Genomic DNA, 24857 nt, shown 5'->3' with positions numbered 1-24857 from the left:
TGTAATATGCCTCCTAGCATCAGTCATTAAGCGGTTTCATATGCAAGATGTTAAGCCTATTGGCTATTCTTTGCCTTCTCATGTGAAGGTGAGCCAAGTCCATTGTCTGTAGTCTGATGAGCAGAAGGCCGAGATGGCCAAAATCCCTTGCATCCACAATGGGCAGTTTGATGTATGCCATGATAGCCACTTGTCCTGACATAGCTTTTGTAGTAGGAGTTATGACATGTTATATAGCTACACTTAGCAGGTGGTATTGGGATGCCAGCAAGGGTATCATGAGGTATCTGAAGGGCACAACAGATATGTGAATATGTTATGGTGGCCAGGATATTTGAGTCATGGGGTACACTGACTTTGATTATGTAGGACATGTAGATAGTAGAAAATCCACCTCTGCCTATGTGTTTACCATTGTCGGGGGTGTTGTTTCTTAGATGTCCAAGGTGTAGAAATGCACGGCCCTCTCTACAGAGGCCAAGTATGTTGCAGCCATTAAGACTTGCAAGGAGACTCTCTGGTTAGGCTTGGTATGATTGACATGGTTCCTACATTGCATTTGGATTCTATGAGTGCTATCCAATTAGCCAAGAATCCGATCTTCCATGCAAAGATGAAACACATTGAGATACGGTATAACTTTATCAGAGAGGTAATTGAAGACAAGTGTGTTGATCTTGTCAATATCTCAATTGACTAAAATCGTGTAGATCTACTCATGAAAAGTTTCTTAGCAGAGTGTTTTTCCTTCCTTAAGAAGTTGATGGGCATTGGATGAGATGACCTCTATTCCTCATCCTGTTGTACTCTATGTACACATCGTACTTTGTCAGTTTTTTAATTAAAAAAATCCCTCCTCACTTGAGGCGCATTCACCTTTAAGCAGGGGGAGGTTGTTGGGGTAAAGGCACCAGTGCTTAGCCACACGTGTATTACTACATCGAGAGTATGTGCACCTACACATTGTAGGCGATGGGCATCCATCACTGTTATTTCATTCTTTATTCTGTCAATGACATTTGAATAAAGGGAAGGCCAATCACACATTATTGTGACTGTTGGAGTTCCCACATCTTGAGCCTCTCTCTCTTGCTCTCTTGCTCCATTTGCCATAGCTCACACCTCTCTTGCTTCTGCTTGCTCATGCTTCCACTTGGGCTTCTCCCTTCACCCCGAACTACTTCTCCTATTCCATTATTACTTCCAACTTTGGTGTTCATGAAAGAAAACTCACATAGTAGCTCCATGATGTTACACAATCCACGGACACGATATCCAAAAGGGAAGGCAATTCAATTGAAAGTTGACAAAAATAGCCCCAAGTCATGGTTAACCATGCAAGATTTTATGTAAAACAAAACTACTACTTTGAATTCAAATGGCCTTAGCCAATGAACTAGCCTCTGGTGCAACACAAAATATGGACTACTACAAAGCCAAAGGGTAAGCAAGATGCAACATATGATTGTCTCTATTAGGCATGCTCCCTTGAACCCAAAGCTCCAATTAGATTAAAATCAAAGTTAATCAAAAGAAATACTCCGACAAAAGAAATGGCCCAATAGAGATTGATCAGACAATGACCATAATAGTGGGTTTTTGACCTATTTGACATACCCGAGGACCAAGCCCAAACATTGACTTCACTAGCAGTGATATGATAAGAACATGAACACATGTATAGTCATCACCTTGCCATAGTTAGTGGGGTCATACAAAACATCTCAAAATCCTTGGCTTAATTTGCTAGCCTTATTCCATCATATCATATTTCCCTTACCAGTAGAGAGCAAGTTCCATTCATAATGGAATAGTATGCTAGTACTACAATTTAGAAGTTGACTTATGTTCAATGTTGAACAAGGATGAGCTACTATGACTTTTGAGCATAATGATAGTTATGTGGCTCCTATGTCATTACAAGTGATGCAATAGTGTAGAAATTTGCTCTCGCTAATCAATTGAAGTGCCACCCTATACTTGAATATTTCCTAAATACAAAGGAGTTACACATTGCCAATAGGCTAGGCATAGGAGACACAATCTCCTATCACCTATAAGAGATAGTCTAGGAAGTACTACACTATATCAATCCTAGTCCTCAACTCACATGATCTAGGTGTTTTCACCCCCTACAATTTGCATTTCTATGAATGGATTCTTCCTAAGATGATGACATTGTAACATAGTTAACCATTAATGCCGATTTTATTCATTCTTACTGAAGATAAAATAAACACCCTTCTTTCTTTGTACATAAACAATCCTAAATTTAAAAACTTATTGCACATCAAGACTACAATTATTGTGGGAAAGAGGAACTACAAAATGACATTTAGGTCAATTAATGCTTCATTACTAATTGCATGCTATGCTCATGGTTTGATCTAGTGATTGAAAATATTAAAAATAGGAGATAAGTTTTCTCAAGACAGAGCTTGAAGACAACCAAAAGAAATCAAAGGAAAAGTCTATTGATTGCTTCAACCCCTGGTCATAGCTAGGATATGCAAGTCCAACCATTACAATATGTCATTATTAGCACACTAATTAGAGGATAAAAAATCAAGACCCATTAGCTTGATTCAACCTAGGTTTAAGCAAAGAGTATCTTGACAACCAATCTCCTCCAAACTCGAGCTTATTTGAGCAGAGTTTCTCATCGTTCACCCCATCAACTCATATATCATCATCACTAATAGCATCGAAAGTGAACGCAACTCTTTTTCAATATCCTCATCAATATTTTTTACATCATTGACATATGGATCTATACTATCTTATATGCACTAGTGTGCATATAATTTAGTTGGAAGTTAGACATCTCATCCCTATCAACCTTTTTGTTACAAAATCCCACATAAACAAGGCTAAAAGAGTCGTGCAATAATATTGTATGGAATTAAAGGAGAAAAAAAAAGCACATATGTTTACTACATGGCACCTAAGATTCTCAAGTTGGCAATGGAGTAGCCTTGATCTATTGGCTCAATCCTAGTCCCCTAGACTCTTTCTCTACCACCATGCATGGTCAAGTCACATAAATGGTAGTATACACTTAAGAAGCTCTCACATTCCTAGTGTTAGACTTGACCCCTAGGCCACTTATGCCCTTCTTTACCTCCAAATCCATTTTCTTACCTAGTGCGAAAGGAAATAACTTGAAAATTACAAGGTGAAAAGGGCACTTTAAACAAGAAGACTCCTTATATACCAATTGCCATCTCAAGTGGTGGATGAGTTATAATGAAGATGTGTATCAAGTCCACCTTGATCAAACTCACATGTTTATCCATCCAACGTTTTGACACCTTGCAATCCTTACGAAGATAACCATTTTCCTCAACCACAATATATTTCCAATCCCTCAACCATTGAGATAGCCTTTGCTATAATGGTAACCTTCCATAAGAAGCAGCTAAAGAATTTGTGTTCTACTCATGTATTGGTCTATCTAAGCACACATACTCACATAGTAATTACACTTCAACCTATACACAAATTGGATTCTCAAGAGTGGGACATATATTAAAAGTTATAGCTTAGACTCATCTCCCAATCCAACAAGATATGCCACATGCATAGGAAGATTAACACTCCCCTTAAGAAGTGACTACACATAAGGCTCTTCGTTGTAAGTACCAAAGCTCATAGAGAGCTAGCTTTCTTTGTCTCTACTTTTAAAACCAAGTTTGTCATTCTTCTACATCAATTAAGTTATTCTTACTAGTACTTCAACTCATGATTATGATAGAATGGCTCACCGGTCAAGTATACTAACAATGACAATAGCATAATCTTGTCAAAATATTGTCATCCACCACAACATTAGCCAAGTAGACCATATGCATTCCTATAAAAGATCCACCAAAATAAATATATAAAAATTATATTATTCTCATAGAAATGATCACAACATTATGATAATTTCAATGCAAATAATACACTATCTATATATTTGTTTTTGTGGATTTTCATTGTCTATTTGCAACATGATTTATGACTTGTTGCATGCATGCATGCATGTGACACTAGTTGCATTGTGTGTGGTAGATATATGGCTGGGAACTAATGTGTTGTGTGTTGTGGTAAGCAAATTATTAGATAGAGTTATGTAGATTAATTAATTAGAGCGGAGTGCAATTTAGTGTGCAAGAATTAATTATTTTTGGGGCTTCACTATCACAGAATTATTGTGTTTTTGGATTCTTTGTAACATGAAGATATTGTATTGCATAAGTGTGATTTATTTATTTGGTTGTAACCTTTGTGTAAAGACTAAAGGGATGGATTATTATTTATTAGACCTTAGAATAGGTTTACTAGCTAGGAGTTAGAAATCATTAGGCCAAAAGCATGGCATTCAAGCAAAGAAAGCAAGAAGCCCAAAAAGGGGATGCTTTTCAGTGATTTTTTAGCATTAAAAAATAATAGAAATCCATAAATACATGGATAGGACAGGTGCTCACCCATGCATTTAGGGGGGGGGGGGGGGGGAAAGGAAGGGGGGATTGTACTACCCAATGCATGTGTCCTACTCTCTTATCTCTACTTTTCTCTCTTGTTCAATTTGTGTTTTTTGAAATATTGCTTCATATTTGCATACTCTATGGTGAAGGGCTACAACATTCCTCAACTTCACCAACATGAGCTAGATGACTCTCAACAACAACCATTGCTTCTCCATCAAATTCTACTACTCAAGTCCCAATATTCCAAATTTGCAATGTGCAACATTAAGTAACGCTACCTTTAAAAGTGAGTGACAAGGGATTAGTACTCATCTAGAAGTGGACAAATGTTAACCGATTTCAAAAACAAGAGACTAAGGTAGGACCTAAAAATTTAGATATTAATTTCTCTTGAAAATGTATCTCTATTCAAATTTCTATCTCAATACTAATCCATAATATTTTGGAGTTAGTTTGTAAAGTACGCACACCATGCAAAAAATGGTTATTATAAAATTCTGAGATTTGGGATAAGTCTTGTGAAAACTGTATAAACCTACAAGTAAGATTTAAACATGTAGTAAGAATTTGTCCACCAAAACATCCAACTTAAAATCTATAATAAGAGAGACATGATGTATTTAAGAGAGACAAAAAGAGACGAATTCATGACTATCTTAATTATCATCTTCACCTTACTTTGGTATGCCTTTTTTTAAGAGAAAAGCTAGGTATGACTTGGATGTGAATAGCATTGGTACATATGTCAAAGGTATCTAAGGGTCAAACTAGCTGCAAAGAGAGAGCATGCCATAGATGCTGTAACCAATGAAGGCTCCAACTTTGTAGGCACTCAAGACATCATTATTGCAAGCATTTTTTAAAGCAAGTTTTTCCAAACATGTGACTGGGTGGCAAGCTTTTAGGCCCTTTCCAAACCATAGCACTTGAGGGTGAGTCAAGGGTGTCCAGGTTTGCAAGTCACCCTTGGTTTATTACTCTAGATACATATAGTCCTTACTATTTCTATAGTAAACTCACGAGCGAAATGCTTTAATGTTGGGGTACTTAGTGAACTATAGCTATGTAAACACTCAAGGCACTTAAATTTCAACTAGTGTAAATTGTTTAGGCATAAGAGCTATTGGTAGAGTATGAATACAAGGAGAGATAATACAAAAACACGCTATAAGTGAGAGAATAAATGTGACAATTGATGATGTCATGTAGTGCACTCGGATCATCATTATACATGTGTTTGAGCAATAATCCCTATTCTTTGCTTTCCTCTAGAAACTCTTGCTTAAGGGCGCACGCCTTTTCAATAAAAAAGCTATTAAGTCTTGCTTGGTGTAAAGGTATAGGCATTCATACTTGACTTATTGCTATGCACTAATATGAGGCCTTGGTGTGCTCACAAAAAAAATCCAGAATGTGTTTTGCAACCACAATGGACATACTTGTAGTTCTTGTTCACATGTCCCTACTCTAGAGGTGTACTTGTCGCTCTAATTCAATTGGCCTTACTTTGAAGCCCCTTGCACATGAGGTCTCTTCGGTTCACCATGGTAGACCTTTACTAACATGGCAAGCTACTTTTCACAAACTTGCACTTAACCAGGCTTTCTTCTAAGACCATGGGGAAGACTTGTCTTAAACCCCCTTACCGTGGTGCAACTACAACTTTTTCGATGTGGCAGAATTCTTGGAGAATTGGATTTTAGGAGTATACCACAAATAACTTGTCTTTTTGGTTCAATCATTATAATATCTTGTGAGTTGAATAGGGTAGGCGATAGATAATAGTAATTCAAAAGTTCGAACATAACCGTCTACCATGGTTTATCATGTGTGAGGTGTAATAACAGGTAGGGACATGTAGCTCTTGTTCACATGTCCCTAGTGGGGAAGGGAGTTCCAAGTTGTCACATGTCCCTAGTGGGGAAGGGAGTTCCAAGTTGTCACCATGTAAAGACCATACCCGACATTTCTAAGGTTCATGTATAATACGAATAACGGCAATGACACGACGGACGGCGCGCTTTTTACTTGTTCTTGATTCCAGGTAGTGACGAAAGAAGAGCTGCACTGTAAGAAACGACGTTAGGGTTTCTTCTGCTCTTCATTGTTCCTTCGTCGAGGCCTGCAAGGTACGCTCTTTCACTCCGCATGGAGTGGTTGAAGCTCGTGCATTGCCGTTTCTACCCCTGCATTTGTTGTCTCACTACGATAGATCTCCGAATTCCAGCTCGTTTGCAGACGATGGCCGACTACTGGCGGTTTCCTGACAGGATGGCAGCTGGTCCTGTTCCTTCCAAGCGATTGCGAGGAGATTATGGTTGGTTCATTTGTTTTCTTGGTCTTCCATACAGTCTAGCAATAGGACTAGCGTTTATCAATGTTTACATGCGTGCAAGTGGAATGTATCGAAGAAATGCATCGGTACCAATGCATTACAAGCTGTTTTTAACGCACTGTGCTGTCTGGTTTTTTCACCTTCTGTTGAAGTATACTTGATACCCGATTGAAGCCACAAAGTATGCTGTAATTCAATCCACAAAGTATGCTGTAATAAACTGCTGAATACATGACAAAAAAGAAAGGAAAGAAGTATCACAATACAAATGTCGAAGATATATGTTCGGAAAATGGAATCTATATATCCAACACAAGATAGTTGCATACAATAGTGAGTCACTGGCTGTGGGCATCAGCATTGGCTCCTCTCCCGAGCAAAAGATCCACAAGTGTGATGATGAGTGATTGACTTATTGAGGAGGAAGAGCTTGAATAAATAGGACAAAAATATGTCCTTAAAATGATTAGGTTGGCAGCATTTAATGCTTTGTTCAGCCAACAATAAATGCTAAATATGATCAATATGAAGACCATTAAAAAAATACCTAAAACAAAATTTAAATAATACCCAATCCTAAATTGTGCACAGACTCACACACGAGTTGATATATTTGCTAACACCCTCTCTCGGATCATGGGCGATTTGATATAATACAATGGTACAATGATAAGGAATCATAAACCATACAACATAGAACCACCAAGTAGAACCATGGATACCCAAGCAGTGGGTGTGCAAGCCACCATCGAGGTGCTTTGAATAAAACCTGATGTCGATGTCAATCATACTAGCACTTGAAAATAGAGAAGATCATAGCATATCTCTATGTTTGTCCCAATGTCTCTTAGTAGCATACATGAACATCTTGTCAAAAATGCCTTTGGAACATACATGACCATGGATTTCCCATCTTTGGTGAGACCGCCAAAGTATCTCCTCATGTGAGCTCATGACTAGAAACCAAATCCGTTCTCTGTCAGATAGCCCATTATGAACCTAGATATCAATACGTAGCTCTAGGATTTAAACTTGTTAGACTTCGATCGATATGTCAAGGTAATTTCTCTTTGGATTCAGTGCATTTGTTTAGATGTATAGATGAGACGCGGCTGTCCCATCTGTCTATCCTCTCACACTCCCTCTCTGGCATTGGAGAGTCGCGCGGGATGGTGTCATCACTACCACTAGTAAGTAATAGAGGAAGGGGCCATCAATCTCTTTCCATGAGCCAAAGAAGCTGATTCTTTCCGTGCCTTGGCTTGCACTTTTGGTCGGAGGATCGGAGTCGGAGTCGGAGTCGAAGGCGGAGGAGAAATCGTCGGAGGAGTCCGCATCCTGCCTTGTCTTCTTCTCCTTTTACTTTTTTGAAGCCGTTAACTCTTTGCAGTCCTTTTGTAAATGACTTTTATTCCCATAGTGGTAATAATGGGGTTTCTTCTTTGAATCCCTCTCTGAAGCTACAAAAGCCTCATTGTAACCTCCATAAGACAATGAAAGCCGCCCATGTAACCACAAAGACGCTTTATGCTCAAGTAGCGTTGAGGTGATATGTGTAAAATTGACAGGAGTGGATGATATCTGCGCCCTTAAAGCATTCATCACTTCATTAAACACTTGAGGGAGTTTGGAGACAAGACCAATAAGATGAGGCTTTGGAAGGGCAGATTGCATTTGCCAAAGTTGATCTTGGATCTGGGTCATACGAAACTGGACAATGTTTTTGGCCTTGAATGTAATTTGTTGGAGCTGTCTGCAAGGAGTGACCGCCCTCATGGGAGAAGGTGCCGTGCACAACAACTGCAACTTTGACCATACTTCAGAAGACCTCCTATAGGAGGTAAGCGCCAGGAGGACTTATTAAGAAATACACTGAAGCAAGGCTAAATAGGCACGAACATCGTTCAAATCCTATGTAAGCACCGCTTCCTCATGGTTGTCTTCATCAAAATCATCCGATGTTGGAGTAAATGCTAAGGATGAGGAATAGCTCCACATACAATGTTTCATAACCACTTCTGCACAAACCAAGCTTTCATCACAGCGCTCCATGTGAGATAGTTAGGTCCATGTAACTTATCATTAGTAGATGTGCATGGAGGAGCCATCTATAGGGGATGAGAAGATAAGGAGAGAAAGAAAGGTATTTGAAGAGCAAACACAACCAAACCACATGCAGAAACTGTAGAAAATGAGAGTTCACATATAGTATCCACTAAAATTTGACCAAAACAAGAAAAAATTTGCTGCAAAAAGTCAAAAAATCATCCAGAAACTACTTGAAACAACCAAAACGGCCTAAGTATGCAATCGCCAGCTAGGAGGAGATGCAGAGATACCAAAATGCAGGTTGGAATAGACACGCAGGCAGAAGAGGTGCTGATGCAAGCTGTACGGATGTTTACGTCGTAAAAAACGTAGGGAAAATAGGTTGCGTGGTTGGAGCAGTAGTCCCTGATCAGTAATGGTCAAAACAGTCCTGAAATCAGCAAAGAAAACATAGTTGGAGCATAGAAACCTGTTGGTGCAAGAAGAGAGAGACAAAGTTTAGTTCTTTTGGCCATGGAAGTGGATTGAGAAGAGGTGGTATAAGATGGAGAGGTCATAATAGATCCATGTGGAGAAGCAAAATAAAAATACCTTTAAAGTTGCACGAGAGTGAAGCATTGAAGAGTGGGTGGATAGATGATCATCCAACACAAAGTCTTTAGCAATGTGAGGGGCCTTCACTTTCCACAAGGAATAGTTAGAGCTATCCAACTTTTTAGTGTTGTGTAGGTTGGGGAGAATAGATACACGCACCATCGATGAAAGAAGAGAGAAATGAGGTTGAGATATCATGGACATTGAAGGGGATTAAAAGAGGTAGTAGAAGATGGAGAAGAGGTTCCAAGTAGATCCATGCTAAGAAATAAGCTTTAGAAAAAGACCTTTAAAGTTATAGAGTGAAGCATCGAAGAGTTGGAGGATAAATGGACACCTACCAGACAAATTTTGACCTTTAGCTGCTTTTTGGAAAAAAAAACATAGCAACCAATAATCCTTCAGACCAAGTGTAGGACCAAATATTTTCTCAAGTAGTAAATGATAGATCACTAGCCTTTGCCATAGATTCGCCATGTAGTCTAGCGTCAAAATGCAATACTCTTGGCCTTCATCAAATTAACGGCAAGCTATTTGATAGCAACATGCACAAACTTGGGTAGGAGTAGAACTCAAATAGCTTGCAAGCAACTGTCATGAGCAAAGAGAAGTGTAGAATGATGACTCGGTAATATATATATGAGGCTGAGAATGCTAGAAAAGTATGGAGCACTAAAAGCAAAGAGAGAACATTGTTTTGTAACACAAGGAATGGAAAAGAACAAGAATATAGAAGAACTTAGAGAGAATAGACATGGAAATAGACTCGGAAAATTGAATTTATACATCAAGGCTCAAGAGTAAGATAATGATATGAGCCAAGGATAGCTAGTAGAGTCCAACAATTTCCCTCTCTCCAATAGAAGCAATGTGCTCATATTTGATGGATGATTAAGAGAGGCGCATCTTATGAATAGACAATTGTAATATGACAATTACAACTAGTTCGCTCGTATTCAATATGGGCCAAAAATAGTGTAGTTCAGCACAAAGCAACGACAATAGTCAGTATATCTGAAGAGACCTTGGATGCCTTTATGGCTGGTGGGAGGTGGGAGATCCATTATCATGTTGATCTTAGTTGTATGCATTGCAATGCTGCTCCTAGACACCACATGGCCCAAAGTGACACCGTGTTTAATCCAGCTTTAGTACTTCAAGGGATTCAAAGATAGGTGGTACTACTGATAACCTCAAACACTAGTTGAAGCTTTTTGAGGTGTTCTTCCTAGTTGGAAGATAGGACCATTTAGTTCAAAGGTCAAGAATCAATTTGGGTTCTATTGGAAAATGACAGCTAGTTATGGAGGAGAGAAAAGAGAGACAATGAGAGAGAGCTGAGGCAAAAGAGTAGAATGAGCTTGCTGAACTGAAAGAATGAGAATGAAAGGTACAAGATGGGTCTAAGATAGACCTAGCTCTAACTCAACTAGAATTAATTGACTCTAACTCTAACTCTAAGAGTGGTGACACAACTTATAACTTTAGTTGTGTTCACACTAAAAACTAAAAAAGAACTAAAGACTAAAACATTGGGCACTGTCCATAGAATTGGCAAATTCTAACACCCCCCCGTAGTGTCAATGTGGTAAAGTATAGAAATGATTAATCACCAAAGGGTAGCAAGTGTAAGGACTTGCAAAAAGCCTCAAACTTCTCATGAGGTAGTGCCTTGATGAAAATGTCTGCAACAGTTTCCTGTGTAAGAATATACATCAAGCGGATCTCTCTTACATAGCATCTCTCTCTGACATAATGGTAATGCACCTCAATATTTTTCGTGTGAGCATAAAACATAGGATTTCGTGCCATTATAATAGCACTCTGACTATTAGAAAGAATGGGTGTAGGACCCTCCAATGGTAAATGTAGATCAACCAACAATCTGCGCAACCATACACATTCCATTGTTGCCATGAAGGTTACCTTGTACTCAGCCTGACAAGATGAGGTAGCCATTGTAGGTTGTTTCTTGCTTAGCCATGAAATGCATGATTGGCCCAGAAAGAAACAGTGTCCACTAGTAGACTGCCTAGTGTCCATATCACCAGCCCAATCTGAATCACTGTAATTTTGTAATTGCAAGTCTCCCCCTTGGGAAATAATAATGTATGCAATTGAGTACCTTGCAAGTATTTGAAGATTTGCTTAACATCTTGCCAATGGATAGTCTGTGGGCTATGCATATATCTGCTCACTTGAGATATTGCATACTGAATGTTAGGGCATGTGTTGCAAAGATAAATAAGACAGATAACAACTTGCTAGCTGCAAATTGCAACATTAGACATCTCTTTACCATCGTGCATAGACAGCTTTAAGCCTGGCTTCATAGGAGTGCACATAGATGTGCAATCTTGCATATTAAACCTATGTAACAGCTTATCCACATACTGTGGCTGTGACATGATGATACCATGCTGATTTTGGGTTAATTGAATCCCCAAATAATATTCTAGACAGTCCATATCTGACATAGCAGATGTATGTTTTAATTTAGGCTTGAAATCTGCAATTTTTACTTATGAAGATACAATGAGCAACATGTCATCTACATAAAGAATGGTAATTTGCAAGTCCCCCCCTTCATTCTTAATGTATAGAGTGGGAGTAGTGGGATTGTTTTTGAACCCTTTGTTGGCCAAATATGCATCAATTTTAGAATACCATGCATAAGGAGCCTGTTTGAGACCATAAAGAACTTTGTTTAGCTTGCATACCATGTGCTCTTTTCCCTTAATCACAAACCTTGGAGGTTGTGACGCAAACATCCTCGTGCAAATCCCCATTCAAGAATGTTGTCTTGATGTCCAATTGATGTACCTTCCAACTATAGTTTGCAGCCATAGCAATTACACATCTCACCGTACTCATATGGGATATAGGAGCAAAAGTCTCTTCATAATCTATGCCCTTCTTTAGTGCATAGCTTTTTGCTACCAATAGTGCTTTGTACCTATCAATGGTACCATCAACCTTCGCATTTGAGTTAAAAAAATCCATTTTGTGCCAATGGCCTTCTTGCCAAGTGGTAAGTCCACAAGATCCCATGTAGAGTTAGTGGCAATAGAGTCTAACTCATCCTACATGGCCTACATCCAATGTACATGTTGTTGAGCTTTGTCCTAGGACGTAGGCTCATCATCATCCAACAGTGAGCTCATAAATACATGCTCATCACAATCATCTACTTTTGTAAAATCGGCCAAATGGACTCCCCCTGCATCATGTGTTACATGTATAGTAGCCCTTCTAGTACATTGAGCTAAAGGAACATCCATTTTACTCTCTTGGAGCGTTTGTAATAGCCATCTTGGGACTGTTTTTGCTGCATTTACAGCAGCCCTTTCATATTGTATTACATCTTCCACTGCATGTGGCAAACCATCATCAATGCCCTGCTGTTAAAGCCCATATGGCGCAGCAACAACTTGCTGTATTACGTCTATTCGGCCATTTATAGTAATCATGGACTCCAAAGAAAGTGGCAAGAGACCCTCAAAGACATCATTAATGTCATGGGTGGCTGGCATTTGAAATTGATCTTGTGAAAATGTAGCATTTTTAGAAAATATAACATCCCTACTGACAAAAAACTTTCTTTGTACATGTGTCATACAAGCGATAGCCCTTACTTTCCGAATTGTAGCCAGTAAATATGCATTTAATAGCCTTGTTATCAGGCTTTCCACGAAGCTCTTTCAGAACATGTGTATAGGCTATGCAACCAAACACCTGAAAGTAGTCAACCTTTGGTTTCTTGCCATGCCAAGCTTCAAACTGTTGAGCTAAAACATGCATTACTTGCTGATTAGCCTCTTAAACAGCCCCTAAACACACTAAAAATGCTCTTTTAGAGTAAAACCCTAAAACAGGGAGCGGTTCGAGAGAGTTCTGTGGAAACCCTAAAACGGGGAGCGGTTCGAGAAAGTTTAGTGGAAACCCTAATTTTTGGGGCGCCCTTCCACATCTATAAATAGACAGGCTGCCCCCATTCAGCAATGATCCTTGTTTGTAGGTTACACCAGCCCACACACCCTCTGCTGCTGTTGGCGCCTAGTTTCCAGCCTGCAGCCCGTCTCCATCTGCTATCCAGTCATCATCGACTGCAGCCACATCATCTTCAGCCTGTTCATTGTGTAGGCGACAGCTCTCAGCGGCTGGTGATTGCTCCAAACTGTCCAAGACTACTATTCAGCCTGCTGTCCATCGTCTCCAGGGTTAGCCAGCCTGCGTTTTCAGCATTGTAGGCCCTGACACTCTCAGATACTGTTTCAGCCTGCTGTTTGCAGCAGACTGTGCACAGTTTCCAGCTCCCGATCGGTGGTACACTTCTGTGTTTACCAGTTTCCAGCCTCCAGATTGCTGCGTTTTGGTGACCAGCCTGCTGCCATTCACTATTTAGCACTCCTACACTCCGACTGGTGGTCACAGACTTGGGATCCGCCTTTGGTGGACATTACACTCCAATATTGCTCTGTCCTTGAGTACACTGTACACTCTTACATTCATTTACAACATTCATTCACTTCAGAGTTGTGTTCTCTCTCTTCCTTCTTCTGTTTGTGTTTGAGTTTTTGTGTTTGAGTTTTGAGTTTTGCGTTTAGGAATTGAGTTTTGCCCTCTGTGTCTGTGTTTGTGTCTGTGTCTTTGTGTTTCTGTCGTGGTCGTACACTCTGTGTGTCCTCAGTGCAAACCCTAGCACTTTTCTTAACACAAACGGGGTGATGTTTGTATTGCCTTAGTGGGTGCGTGATTCAACACATGATTTGCACATTGAAGACTTTCTAAATAAAATTTATGAGGTATAGCCCCTGCTTTTGAGCATCCAACGAGTCATCTCCATAAGAGTGTGATTCTTCCTTTGAGCAACACCATTCTACTGTGGAGTCATTCTAACAATGGCTTGATGTGTAATGCCATGATTAAGCAAATATGTCTCAAAAGCACGAGACATGTATCCCCTTTGTCTATCTGTGCAAAGTGTTTGCACTTTCAAGTCTGTTTCAACCTCAAGCTTTACAACAAGATGTTTAAAATGCATAAACACATTAGATTTTGATTTTAGTCCATACATCCATGTATACTGGGAATAGTCATCAATAAATATAACAAAGTAAAGATGACCTCCAAGTGCATGTTTTCTCATGGGACTACAAACATAGAGTGAATAAGCTGCAATTTCCGGACAACATGGACTGCACTATTCTTTTTGAAGGCAAATCAATGCATCTTGCCCAAAATACATCCCTAGCATGTATGAGGAGGTGGAGTCTCCAGTGGAGGCAATGCATCTACCATATGACATCTTTGAAGGGTCATTAAACTCCCAAAACTTATATGTCCATAGCGGGCATGCCATAGCTCCACATTTTGTATAGTGGGCGATAGAGTACTGACTACCAGAGCATCATGAGACTGTGCGCCCCAACAAAAACAAACCCTTATACAGGATCCTTGATAGCCTGAGTGCATAATCCATCTCCTTGTCTTTGACAATGCATTAGTCATCCTCAAAGATGACTTGAAAGCCATGCTTGTGAACATCAGAGATAGACAACAAGTTCTTTGGAATTCCAAGCACAAACAAGACATCTAGAAGCATGAAGTCAGAACCATTTGCACCAGTAATAGTTATTGTTCCTATGCCACAAATATCATAACTGTTGCTATTTGCACATATACCATGCTTCCCAATAGGGGCTGAATGCAAAGAGGAAAAATAAACACCTCCTAGAAGCAATGTGCTTTGAAGCTTCAGTATCAAATTACCATGTTTGTTGCATTTCAGCAACATTAAATACTGAATTAGCCATTGAAGAATCATAACTGTAAGTTAGAAATGCATAGTTCTGCTTCACAAAGTTGGCTAAAGTATCACCATTAATAGATTTGCTGGCGGATGTCTCTTGGATAGTCAAATTTGAGTCCTTTTTTTTCTCTTTGGCTAATCTCTTACGGTATTTATCCATATAATGATGTGGCTTCTGTTAGATATGCTCAATGTCCCACCCTCATAAGGTGCCACCAATGATCCATGGTGCTCAAAGTTATAAGGTCCCCATTATGAGGAGAAGCCATATGTGAGCTCGGATGTTGGTCAAGTCTCGACTTGTATATCAGATGAGGTCTATGTGACCGGATGGCAAAAGGGTGATTGTTGTGTGTTTAATCTTTGGGTTAGACAGAGTAGTTAAGTTGGTAGCAACTCGAGGCACTTTGCATCGAGTTATGGGGTAAGGGAGTTATCAGGGGCCCTAGCCAACGGTAAAGGAAATATTCCCTAGCCAACTAGTGGAGGTGCACATGGAAGGTCTACAAACACAGGTGCATATGGAAGGTTATCCATCATGACCCCCTTCACATGCTATAAAAGCTAAAACCCTCCACAGCTATCAATGATCTATCTTTCACCTAGTCAGAGTTGTTCCAGCTAGCCTTAAGCTCTTCACCTATCTTCTATCTAGATCGCCATCTAAGCTTCATAGTGGAAGCATACGGGTGGACAGAGTCATCTTTGTATTAGTTGTTTGGAGCTAAAGAATTTTTTTAAATTCTCCTCTTATCTGTTATGTACTCTCTATCTCTTTCTCATATTTTTTTCATTGCACCGTGTAATTTTTAACATGGCATCAGAGCCCAGGAGGCTTTAGGTATCAAAGAGTACGTAAGAGGCAAAGACTTCAATAGCAAAGAGGAATGATGTTGTCTTTCGGAAGCGGTTCTGGCACATCAGGAAGCGGTGCAGAAGGTGGTGCTGTTGTACCGGCTATTCAAACATTGAGGATTCGTCCACCAATCTTCAGCGAAGGCAAGCTAGATGGTACAAACTACACCTTGTGAAAGTTTAAAATTACAACTATCCTTGATTCTTATGAGCTTTTGGAGATTGTGTTGGGGAAGCAGAACCACAACCTACTCCCAATCCGTCAAATTCTAGTGTGATGATTTCTCTGAATGCAGATCTTCTACGAGCTTGGAAACGAAGGAATGTAGATGCATCGTGTGCCTTAGTTATAAGTTGTTCTGATAGTGTTTTGACTTTGATTCAGTATACAACCAAAGCATCAGAGGTTTGGAATGTATTGAGGAGTCAGTATGAAATGCGAAACCAAATAAGGATTTCAAACTTGGAGAATCAACTGGCAGCGGAGAGGTTTGCTGAAGGAGAGACGACTGAAGCATTTATCACTCGGATTAAGAATCTACGCGACCAGATGGCCGGCGTTGGGATACAAAAGACTAGCAAGGAGCTAGCTTGGAGGTGTCTTCGGATCTGTCCACAAAAGTTTGATGGACTAGTAACTGCCCTTAATACTCAGGTGAGACCTCAAGCTTTGACTTTTAAGGAGTTTTTTGCATTATTGATGGAGGAGGAGTTGAAGCTCGAGAAGGAAGCAACAATGGAGATGCTGCATTCTTTGCCAATGCAAAAGGCAAAGGTGGTTCCTCCACAAAAAATGATGGTGACAAAAAAAAGAAGGGTGGTAAGAAGAAGTTTCAAGGAGAGTGCTACTACTGCAAGAAGAAAGGATATGCAATTGCAGGTTGTCGTGTATAGAAGGCAGATGAAAAGAATGATACCCTTAAAAGTAAAGGGAAAGAGACAATCAATACGGCTGAAGCAGAGTTGAAGTTATTCATGGCGACCATTAAGGAAGTGTGCTCCTCGCCGCAAGAAGAATCTACCACTGACTCATGGGTGTTGGATAGTGGGGCCTCCCGTCACATGACCAATAAGAAAGGTCTATATAGTTCTATGCAGCCTCTATAAAAATCCATCACTGTGACGGTTGGAAATGATGCAAAATGCCCTGTTGCAAGCACATGTACTATTTCTTTTGTTGCTATAAATGGTGAAGTCAAAAAGCTTTCAAATGTGTTGTATGTTCCCGAAATTAGGAGAAATCTGTTATCAGTTGCTGCCATAACTGATCTTGGTCGTGAAGTGAGGTTCAAAAAAACAGGTGCAAAAATTCTCGACAGTGGTGGCAAAGTTGTTGGCAAAGAAGAAAGAAGGAACAACTTGTATGAGCTAAGTGCTCTTAGAGCCACCACTAGAGTGGGCATAAGTAAGTTGTGGCATGAAAGGTTTGGACATATCAGATTTGTAGTGTTGAAGGAGATGCTCAAGCAAGGTATGGTTGCTTATCTACCTACAGTGATTGAATTGAGGAAACTACGTGAAGCTTGTAGGGAACTGTGACTCAGATTGGGCAGGAGACAGGGATCCGAGAAAATCAGTTTTTGGTTATTATTTCTCTTTGGGTTCAGGAATTTTCTCTTGGATTAGTAAGAAGCTGCATGTGAAGCAGTATGGTCGAGAAGGATCCTATGGCATATGGGAGTGCAGGATAAAGAACCAATTGTGTTGAGATGTGACAATCAGAGTTGCATTGCCATTGCCAAAAATCCAGTGTTTCATGCGCGCACCAAATATATAGAGATTCAGTATCACTATGTGTGTGATTTGATCGAGGATGGGATAGTGGAATTGGTCTTCTGTCCAATAGAGGAGAATGGAGCGGATATCTTCACCAAAGTACTTACGAAGGATATGCTTCAAGTTCATCTTCAGAGACTCGGCATTGGGCCGAGGAGATAGTTTACCTGTGGGTGGACATTGAGGGGGGATGTTAGATATGCTCGATGCCCCACCCTCATAAGGTGTCACCAATGATCCATGGTGCTCAAAGTTGTAAGGCCCCCATTATGAGGAGAAGCCATATGTGAGCCTGGATATTGGTTAAGTCCTGACTTGTATGTCAGATGAGGTCTACATGATTGGATGGCAAAAAGGTGATCGTTGTGTGTCTAATCTTTGGGTTAGACGGAGTAGTTAAGTTGGTAGCAACTCGAGGCACGTTGCATCGAGTTATGGGGCAAGGGAGTTATCAGGGGCCTTAGCCAATGGTAAAGGGAATATTCCCTCGCCAACTAGTGGAGGTGCACATGGAAGGTCAATAGACACATGGGCACATGGAAGGTTAATAGACACAGGTGCATATGGAAGGTCATCCATCATGACCCCCTTCATAAGCTATAAAAGCTAAACACCTTCACAGCCATTACTCATCTATCTTTCACTCAGTCAGAGTTGTTCTAGCTAGCCTCAAGCTCTTCACGTATCTTCTGTCTAGATCGCCATCTAAGCTTCGTAGTGGAAGCACACGGGTGGACAGAGCCATCTTTGTATTAGTTGTTTGGAGCTAAAGAAAAATTTTTAATTATCTTTTTATTTGTTGTGTACTCTCTATCTCTTTCTCAGATTCTGTTCGGTGTGTCGTGTAATTTTTTCAGCTTCTTGCAGTAATGACATTTCCTCTTCTTTTTAGACTTTTCTATGTCTTGGACAATCTTATTTGATGGCTGCCTAGCTTTACCCTTTTGCTGATTTTTTACATTTTGCTTGACTTTTCCTTTGCCTTTGAATTTGGAAAACATAGCCACATCTCTTGAATGTAATGCAACATTCTTCCGAGTCCATTCCTCTTGCAATAAGAGGCCTTCCAACTCTACAAATGTAAGGGGCTGCTGCTCCCCCCTCAAGGACAAAATCAAAGAGGGGTGGAAACCAAGATATGACTCTCGAAGAGAGTTCAGTATGATGTTTAGCAATTCAGCATCCTGAATGAATTTATCTACATTGAGCAGCTACTCGCATAAATCTTGTATGTGAGTAAGGTGATCTATCATGCTATCGCCCTCATTCATGTTCACATTGGCCAACTCTCTATGGAGATAAGACATTTTGGCCTTGTTACGTGCTGTAAACATATGCTCAAATATATCCCATGCTGATTTTGAGGTCTTACAAGACTGGATGTGTTGAATGATCTATCTTTTTACTAACAAGGCAATCAAAGAAAGTGCCTGTGCATATTTTGAGTCTCATCTCATTCGATCCTTGGTAGGAGGGGGAGGAGGGGCAGCAGTACTAGCAGTCTGTCCTCTAGTGTTATGTTGAGGTGTCCTGATTGTTGCAAAACACCTGTAACATAGTCTCACAAGTCCTTCGCTACACAGAAAGGTTGAGGACCATAAAACTCCACAACGGGCAGTTTGATCCATTAAGTTTATCCTCCTGAGTGAGGATACCAAGGATGTTGCTTTGATCATTAGTCCCATAACATGTCGTGCTGTCAATAATGGACAAAAATCTGTAGCCAAATACTTCTTTGCTGAAGTATAGATTGTACTCCTCAGAGTACCAAAAATTCCCTCAAGATTATGCAACAAGTACCAAACTGTCATACAAATGCCAAAGTGTGCCCAATTTGATCCAAATCAGCACTCAATCAAGAAATAACAGTAATGCATTGCTGTACCACACTTGCCTCGTAATGCATACCCTCAAGAGTTCAAATTATAGCAACTTAATGCCGATTCTTACCAAAATTTACTGAATTTTTTCAAAATCTTTTGCTCTATCTGATTGTAATGGCAATTGAATGCTGCTATAGCACTTGTTTGTTGCCGTGGAATGTGTATCGGGCAAAAGCCCCAAATTTCTTCCTAAAATTTCAAAGAAATTGAAGAAATTTATACCTTAGAGCTTGAATATCTGCAATAATGTCACCTTGGGGCGTGTGCCAACAACGAACAATAGGTGGAATTTGCCTCGTGATTCATGCCAAAGCCTCTAGGACAAAAGTCCCTAATTTCTTGCATAAATGTCGATGAAATTGTAAAATATCGGCGTTTCAATGAAGATTCGAATGTGGGACTGCAAATTGGGAAAAATCCCAAAATTTTTGGTAGGAATGTCAAAGAAATTGTGAAATTTCTACAAATAGATTGTCAATTTGAACTTCGGGAGCGGAAATCGACAAAACCTCCAAATTTTGGGCGGCACAAGTTGAGATTCGGTTAGAGATAACCAAAATGGATGGGAAATTGCAGAAATTTCGAAAAAACCCCAAATCTGAAAATTAGGGTTTTTGTAGTTTTTAGGGTTTGCAAAAAATCGCAAGCAAAATTGAGAATATGGCGGGCAGAGGTGAGAAAATAAGGGGTAGAGCTGAAAACAGCAGCAGCTCATCCAAAACAGTAGCTCCTCAGGCTGCGTACGGGACTGTGCGTAGGGTTGTGCGTAGACTGAAAACAATAGCAGCTCTTCATTCTCTTCCTTGTGCAGAGAGTGAGTTGGTTGACAGCAACAGGACCTTAGGTGGGGCGGCACCGACTGACAATGGCTGAATTGAATCCGCGCGTAAGAACTTGCTCTGATACCAAATGTTGAAAAATAACAGCCAGCTATGGTGGAGAGAAAAGAGAGACAATGAGAGTGTATTGAAGCAAAAGAGCAGAGTGTACTTGATAAACTGAAAGAATGAGAATCAAAGGTACAAGATAGGTCTAAGATAGACTTGGCTCTAACTTAACTAGAGTTAATTGACTTTAACAGTAACTTTAAGAGTGGTGACACAACTTATAACTTTAGTTGTGTTCTCACTAAGAACTGAAAAAGAACTAAAGACTAAAACATTGGGAACTGCCCATAGAATTGGCAAATTCTAATAGGTTTGAGTAGAACATGTCAAGTAGTATCCTCAAGCCGTGGAAGTTTCTCAATCGCAACAATTAATTCACCTTGTCTCAATCGTTCTTTCAAATGACTAACATGGAACATAGAGTGAACTTTGGATTTCCAAAGACAATCTAGCTTGTAGGATATGCTATTTATCTTCTTGGCAATCTAGAAAGTATCAGAATGCCTTGAAGACAATTTATAGCACTTGTCGGTAGTCATTGAGTTAAAGTTCTTTGGGACTTTTAGCTAAAACCACATGCCTTTCTAGAGCCCTTGAGAAATATGATATTGTTAGTATAAAGCGTGGTACAATCTTGTGTAGTCTTAATGTTTTTCTTATCAATCATCATATCTCTTGCATATTGTGCCGAAAGTCAACTGTGTATGTCATTTTCACCCCTTTAAGCTTTGCGGCAATTGGTGGTTTTGGCTCATAACTATACATAAGCATAAATGAGCTTTAGCTGGTAGTCGAATGCTTAGCACTGTTATAAGTAAATTCAATTTGAGGAAGATAATGTTTTGAATCACCTTGCCTACGGGAGACATATGTATGTAGTATATCCTTCAGGATGCTCCGAGAACGATATGGACAAGCAAGTTTTCAATTTAAAAAAAAAATCATTTGCTAGAAATGGCCAGTGAACTTTGGATATTGGTCATTGACTATTTCATCGGGTAAATCATAAAGTCTATAAAGATGCTCGACAAAGAAACCAGTCAAATCAAGCTTTTCTGCACAAAAGAGTAAACTTTAGTCTTAATATGCGGCCAATAAAAGTAGCTAGTTACCAAGGTCAACGTCCGGTGTATGCTAGGGTATCCAATGGCTTGGTGCATTGTGACACTCGTATAAAATGTTATTGTAGATATCTTGATCATTGGGCACACACACTTTGCCTTGTTTAAAAAGTAATCCATTATGAATGGAATACTTTTCGGCCATCTTTCTCATAGTAGCAACTTTTGGGCCTTCGGATTGCCAAAGTTTCCTTGGCTAGTAGATTTCTCCTGTATAGTTTTTACCAAAGTAAAGATAATTTTGGCAATGCCCCTTGAAAGGAAGATTGAAATCAATTGAGATTTCGGAGAAGGATAAGGCATTAACTTCGAGTATTTGACTAAGAGCATCACCAATCATATTAGTTTTTTCCTTTTTGTAGCAAATCTTGAAGGCAAATTTTCGCTAAAGCTTCGTCTATCTTACCTTGTAGCCATGAAGATCAGGTTGATCACAAAGGGTATTTTAATGAGTGATGGTCAGTCGAAATAATAAACGAGGCACCATACAAGTAATGATGCCATACTTAAAGCGCATGGATGATCTCCAAGAGTTCATTCTCTTAGGTGGTGTAATGTGTTTGAGCATTGTGAGCTTATAGCTCTCAAGTGCAGTAGTAGATTGGCTATCTCGATAAAGTATAGTATTTAAAACAAAATCATTGGCATTCGTATGAATCTCAAAAGGTTTATTCAGATTGATAATTTGCAACATTAGTGCAATAGTAACTAGCTATTTCAATGTTTGAAAGCATTAATTGAGCTCAGTTGTCCAAACAATGGATATAGTAATATGCTTTTTATTGCTTCGGATACCCTTAAGCAAATGTGTCAAGGGTTCAATAATAGAAGCATAGTTCTTTATGAACCTACAATAAAATCCAGTAAACCTAAAAAATATTTTACTTCCCTTATGGTCCTCAGAATAGGCCAATCAAGCACTCAAATTGAGATAACATGTCCAAGATATAGTAGCTATGGCAATAAAATTCACATTGGGATAGTTTGCAAATAATTGTACTTGTCTTAAGAGATGTAAAATGATATGTAAATGTTTTGCATGTTCCTCCAACCACTTATTGTAAATAAGAACGTTGTCGAGGAAAAGGACTATCCACTTTCGAAGATGCGGACGATAAGTTACAGGAACATTGGTCAATCCAAAAGGTAGGACAAAAATTTAATAATATCCATATCTTGTTCGAAACGTAGTTCTCGGTACATCCTTTGAAGCTATCCATGTTTGATGGTAACTGGATCTAAGATCACACGGCAAAGTTGATCTACAAGTTTATTCATCCTAGGGTATAGATACTTATTCTTGATGATCACCTTATGTAGACCTATGGAACTGACATAGAAGGGTATTGTGCCATCCTTCTTTTTAGCGAGAAGGATAGTTGTGTCCCATTGGGATTTACTTGGCTCAATAAAACCCCTAGGAAATCTTGAAGTTGCCTAGTTATCTTGTCCTTCTCTTTAGTATTATTAACACAAGCATGAAATGCTAAGATCATAATAACACGTGCTGTTATATTAACATTAAATATTAACTCAACAAAAATAAAATGTAATCAAAATATTGATGTCTATAGAAGCTACAAGAATTTGCCTTCCAATGATGGTTTGCCATAACCCTAGAGTGACAACTTCTTGGACTCCAAACATTGGAACCACTGAAATTCTTGCACACAAGCATCATTGCAACACAGAACTCGAGCATGAGTACAAGACAAGAAACATACATTGTCATCGTAGCGACCATTGACAACATGTGTTCTTTGTGGACGCCCCTCTCATTAGCAATGTCCTATACCACCCTAAATGAGATAAAGGCATATTAAGTGTAAACCATCACGGTTCCGTGAGCAAAAGTGGTTTTATGCATGCATTAGATTTTGCATCTGATTGTAGGTTGCTGCTCTAATACTAATGAAACATCCTGCTAGGATTTAACTTGCACATGAGACACGACACAAGCCATATCCACAGATAAAGAGACCAAAATGAGACACACCTCCTAGTCATAGAGCCAAATGGGCTCACCCTTGAGCTTGGAATCTAACACCATTGCGAGTCATGACCACATCCCAAGAGTTGGCATCCCATACCCCTAGTTTGTACCTCTTAGTCTATGGATGCATCGGCCAACGGGCCAAGACTCCAAGAGTGGTGATCAAACAATGATGTGCACAATAGGGCCTTGAGTCTTGTATATAGGACTCGGTTGCCCTAACCTCAAATGAAACGTCAATCTAGGATTCGGTTTGCACATGAGACACGATGCAAGTTGAACTCACAATAATAGGGATTGGACATTAGACTCACCTTCTATCTAGAGTCAAATGAGCTTACCCTCAAGATTGGGAACTAGTAGCACTTCGGGTCATGATCGCATCCGAGGGGTTGGCGTTTCATAGTACCACCCTACATCATCGTGGTGTACGGATGTATCAATCAATGGGCCTAGAGTCCAACAAGAGTGGTGATCACACAATGAATGTGTACAATAGGGCCTTGAGTCCCATCAATAAGACTTGGCTGCCCTAAACTTGCAGCCCTTAGTGCATTTGCACCAGGTCACTTCATGACCATTGTGAGACCAATGCTACTAGCGCCCATTCGGTCTCAAGGTGGTTTTTTCCAAGTAGCCTCTGCCTCTGGGCGGTTTTTCTCAAGTGAGGAAAACAACTCTTCAATGAATGTATAGACTCCAAGTAGCCTTTGCCTTCAAGTGGTTTTTCCCTTGACGAGATACTTCGGATGAACAATTCGATGGGATTGTTTAATCTTGAGGTGAAGATCTAATTTGGGCTCAAGTGCAACATAATGAGCACTATTCTCAAGGTGTGGGACTTTCTCAATCGAAACAATCAATTCAGCTTGTGCCAACCGTTCTTTCAAGTGACTATGTGAAACACAGGGCGAATTTGGATTTCCAAAGGTAAATCCAACTCATAGAATACACTACTTATATTTTTGGTAATCAGGAAAGGGCTACAATACCTTGAAGACAATTTATAGCATTTGTCAGTAGTCATCAAATGAGAGTTCCGTGGGACTTTAAGGTAAACCCACATACTTTTTTGGAGCT

At 39.7% G+C, this 24857-nt stretch overlaps 1 protein-coding gene across 5 annotated transcripts in view; it reads left to right on the top strand.

Moving 5' to 3' along the window:
* Positions 1 to 6444: 6444 nt before the first annotated feature.
* The window catches only part of LOC148010166 (RNA-binding protein 1-like), a 52725-nt gene continuing 34312 nt past the window's right edge, over positions 6445 to 24857 (top strand). For 4 of the 5 annotated variants that reach the window (XM_087673475.1, XM_087673476.1, XM_087673473.1 and 1 more), the window contains exons 1-2: positions 6445 to 6601; positions 6700 to 6789. In XM_087673475.1, coding sequence (XP_087529601.1) covers positions 6714 to 6789 — 76 coding nt within the window. In that variant the 5' untranslated portion in view covers positions 6445 to 6601; positions 6700 to 6713. The remainder of the gene's footprint in view (positions 6602 to 6699; positions 6790 to 24857) is intronic. The other variant, XM_087673474.1, reaches the window with a different exon arrangement.

This window comes from Lygodium microphyllum, chromosome 30 (assembly GCF_053477565.2).
Source record: "Lygodium microphyllum isolate KBCC chromosome 30, Lygodium_microphyllum_v1.1.10, whole genome shotgun sequence".
Lineage (NCBI taxonomy): Eukaryota > Viridiplantae > Streptophyta > Polypodiopsida > Schizaeales > Lygodiaceae > Lygodium > Lygodium microphyllum.
The sequence above is the reverse complement of the archived record's forward strand: the minus strand, read 5'-3'. Positions and strand labels throughout refer to the sequence as shown.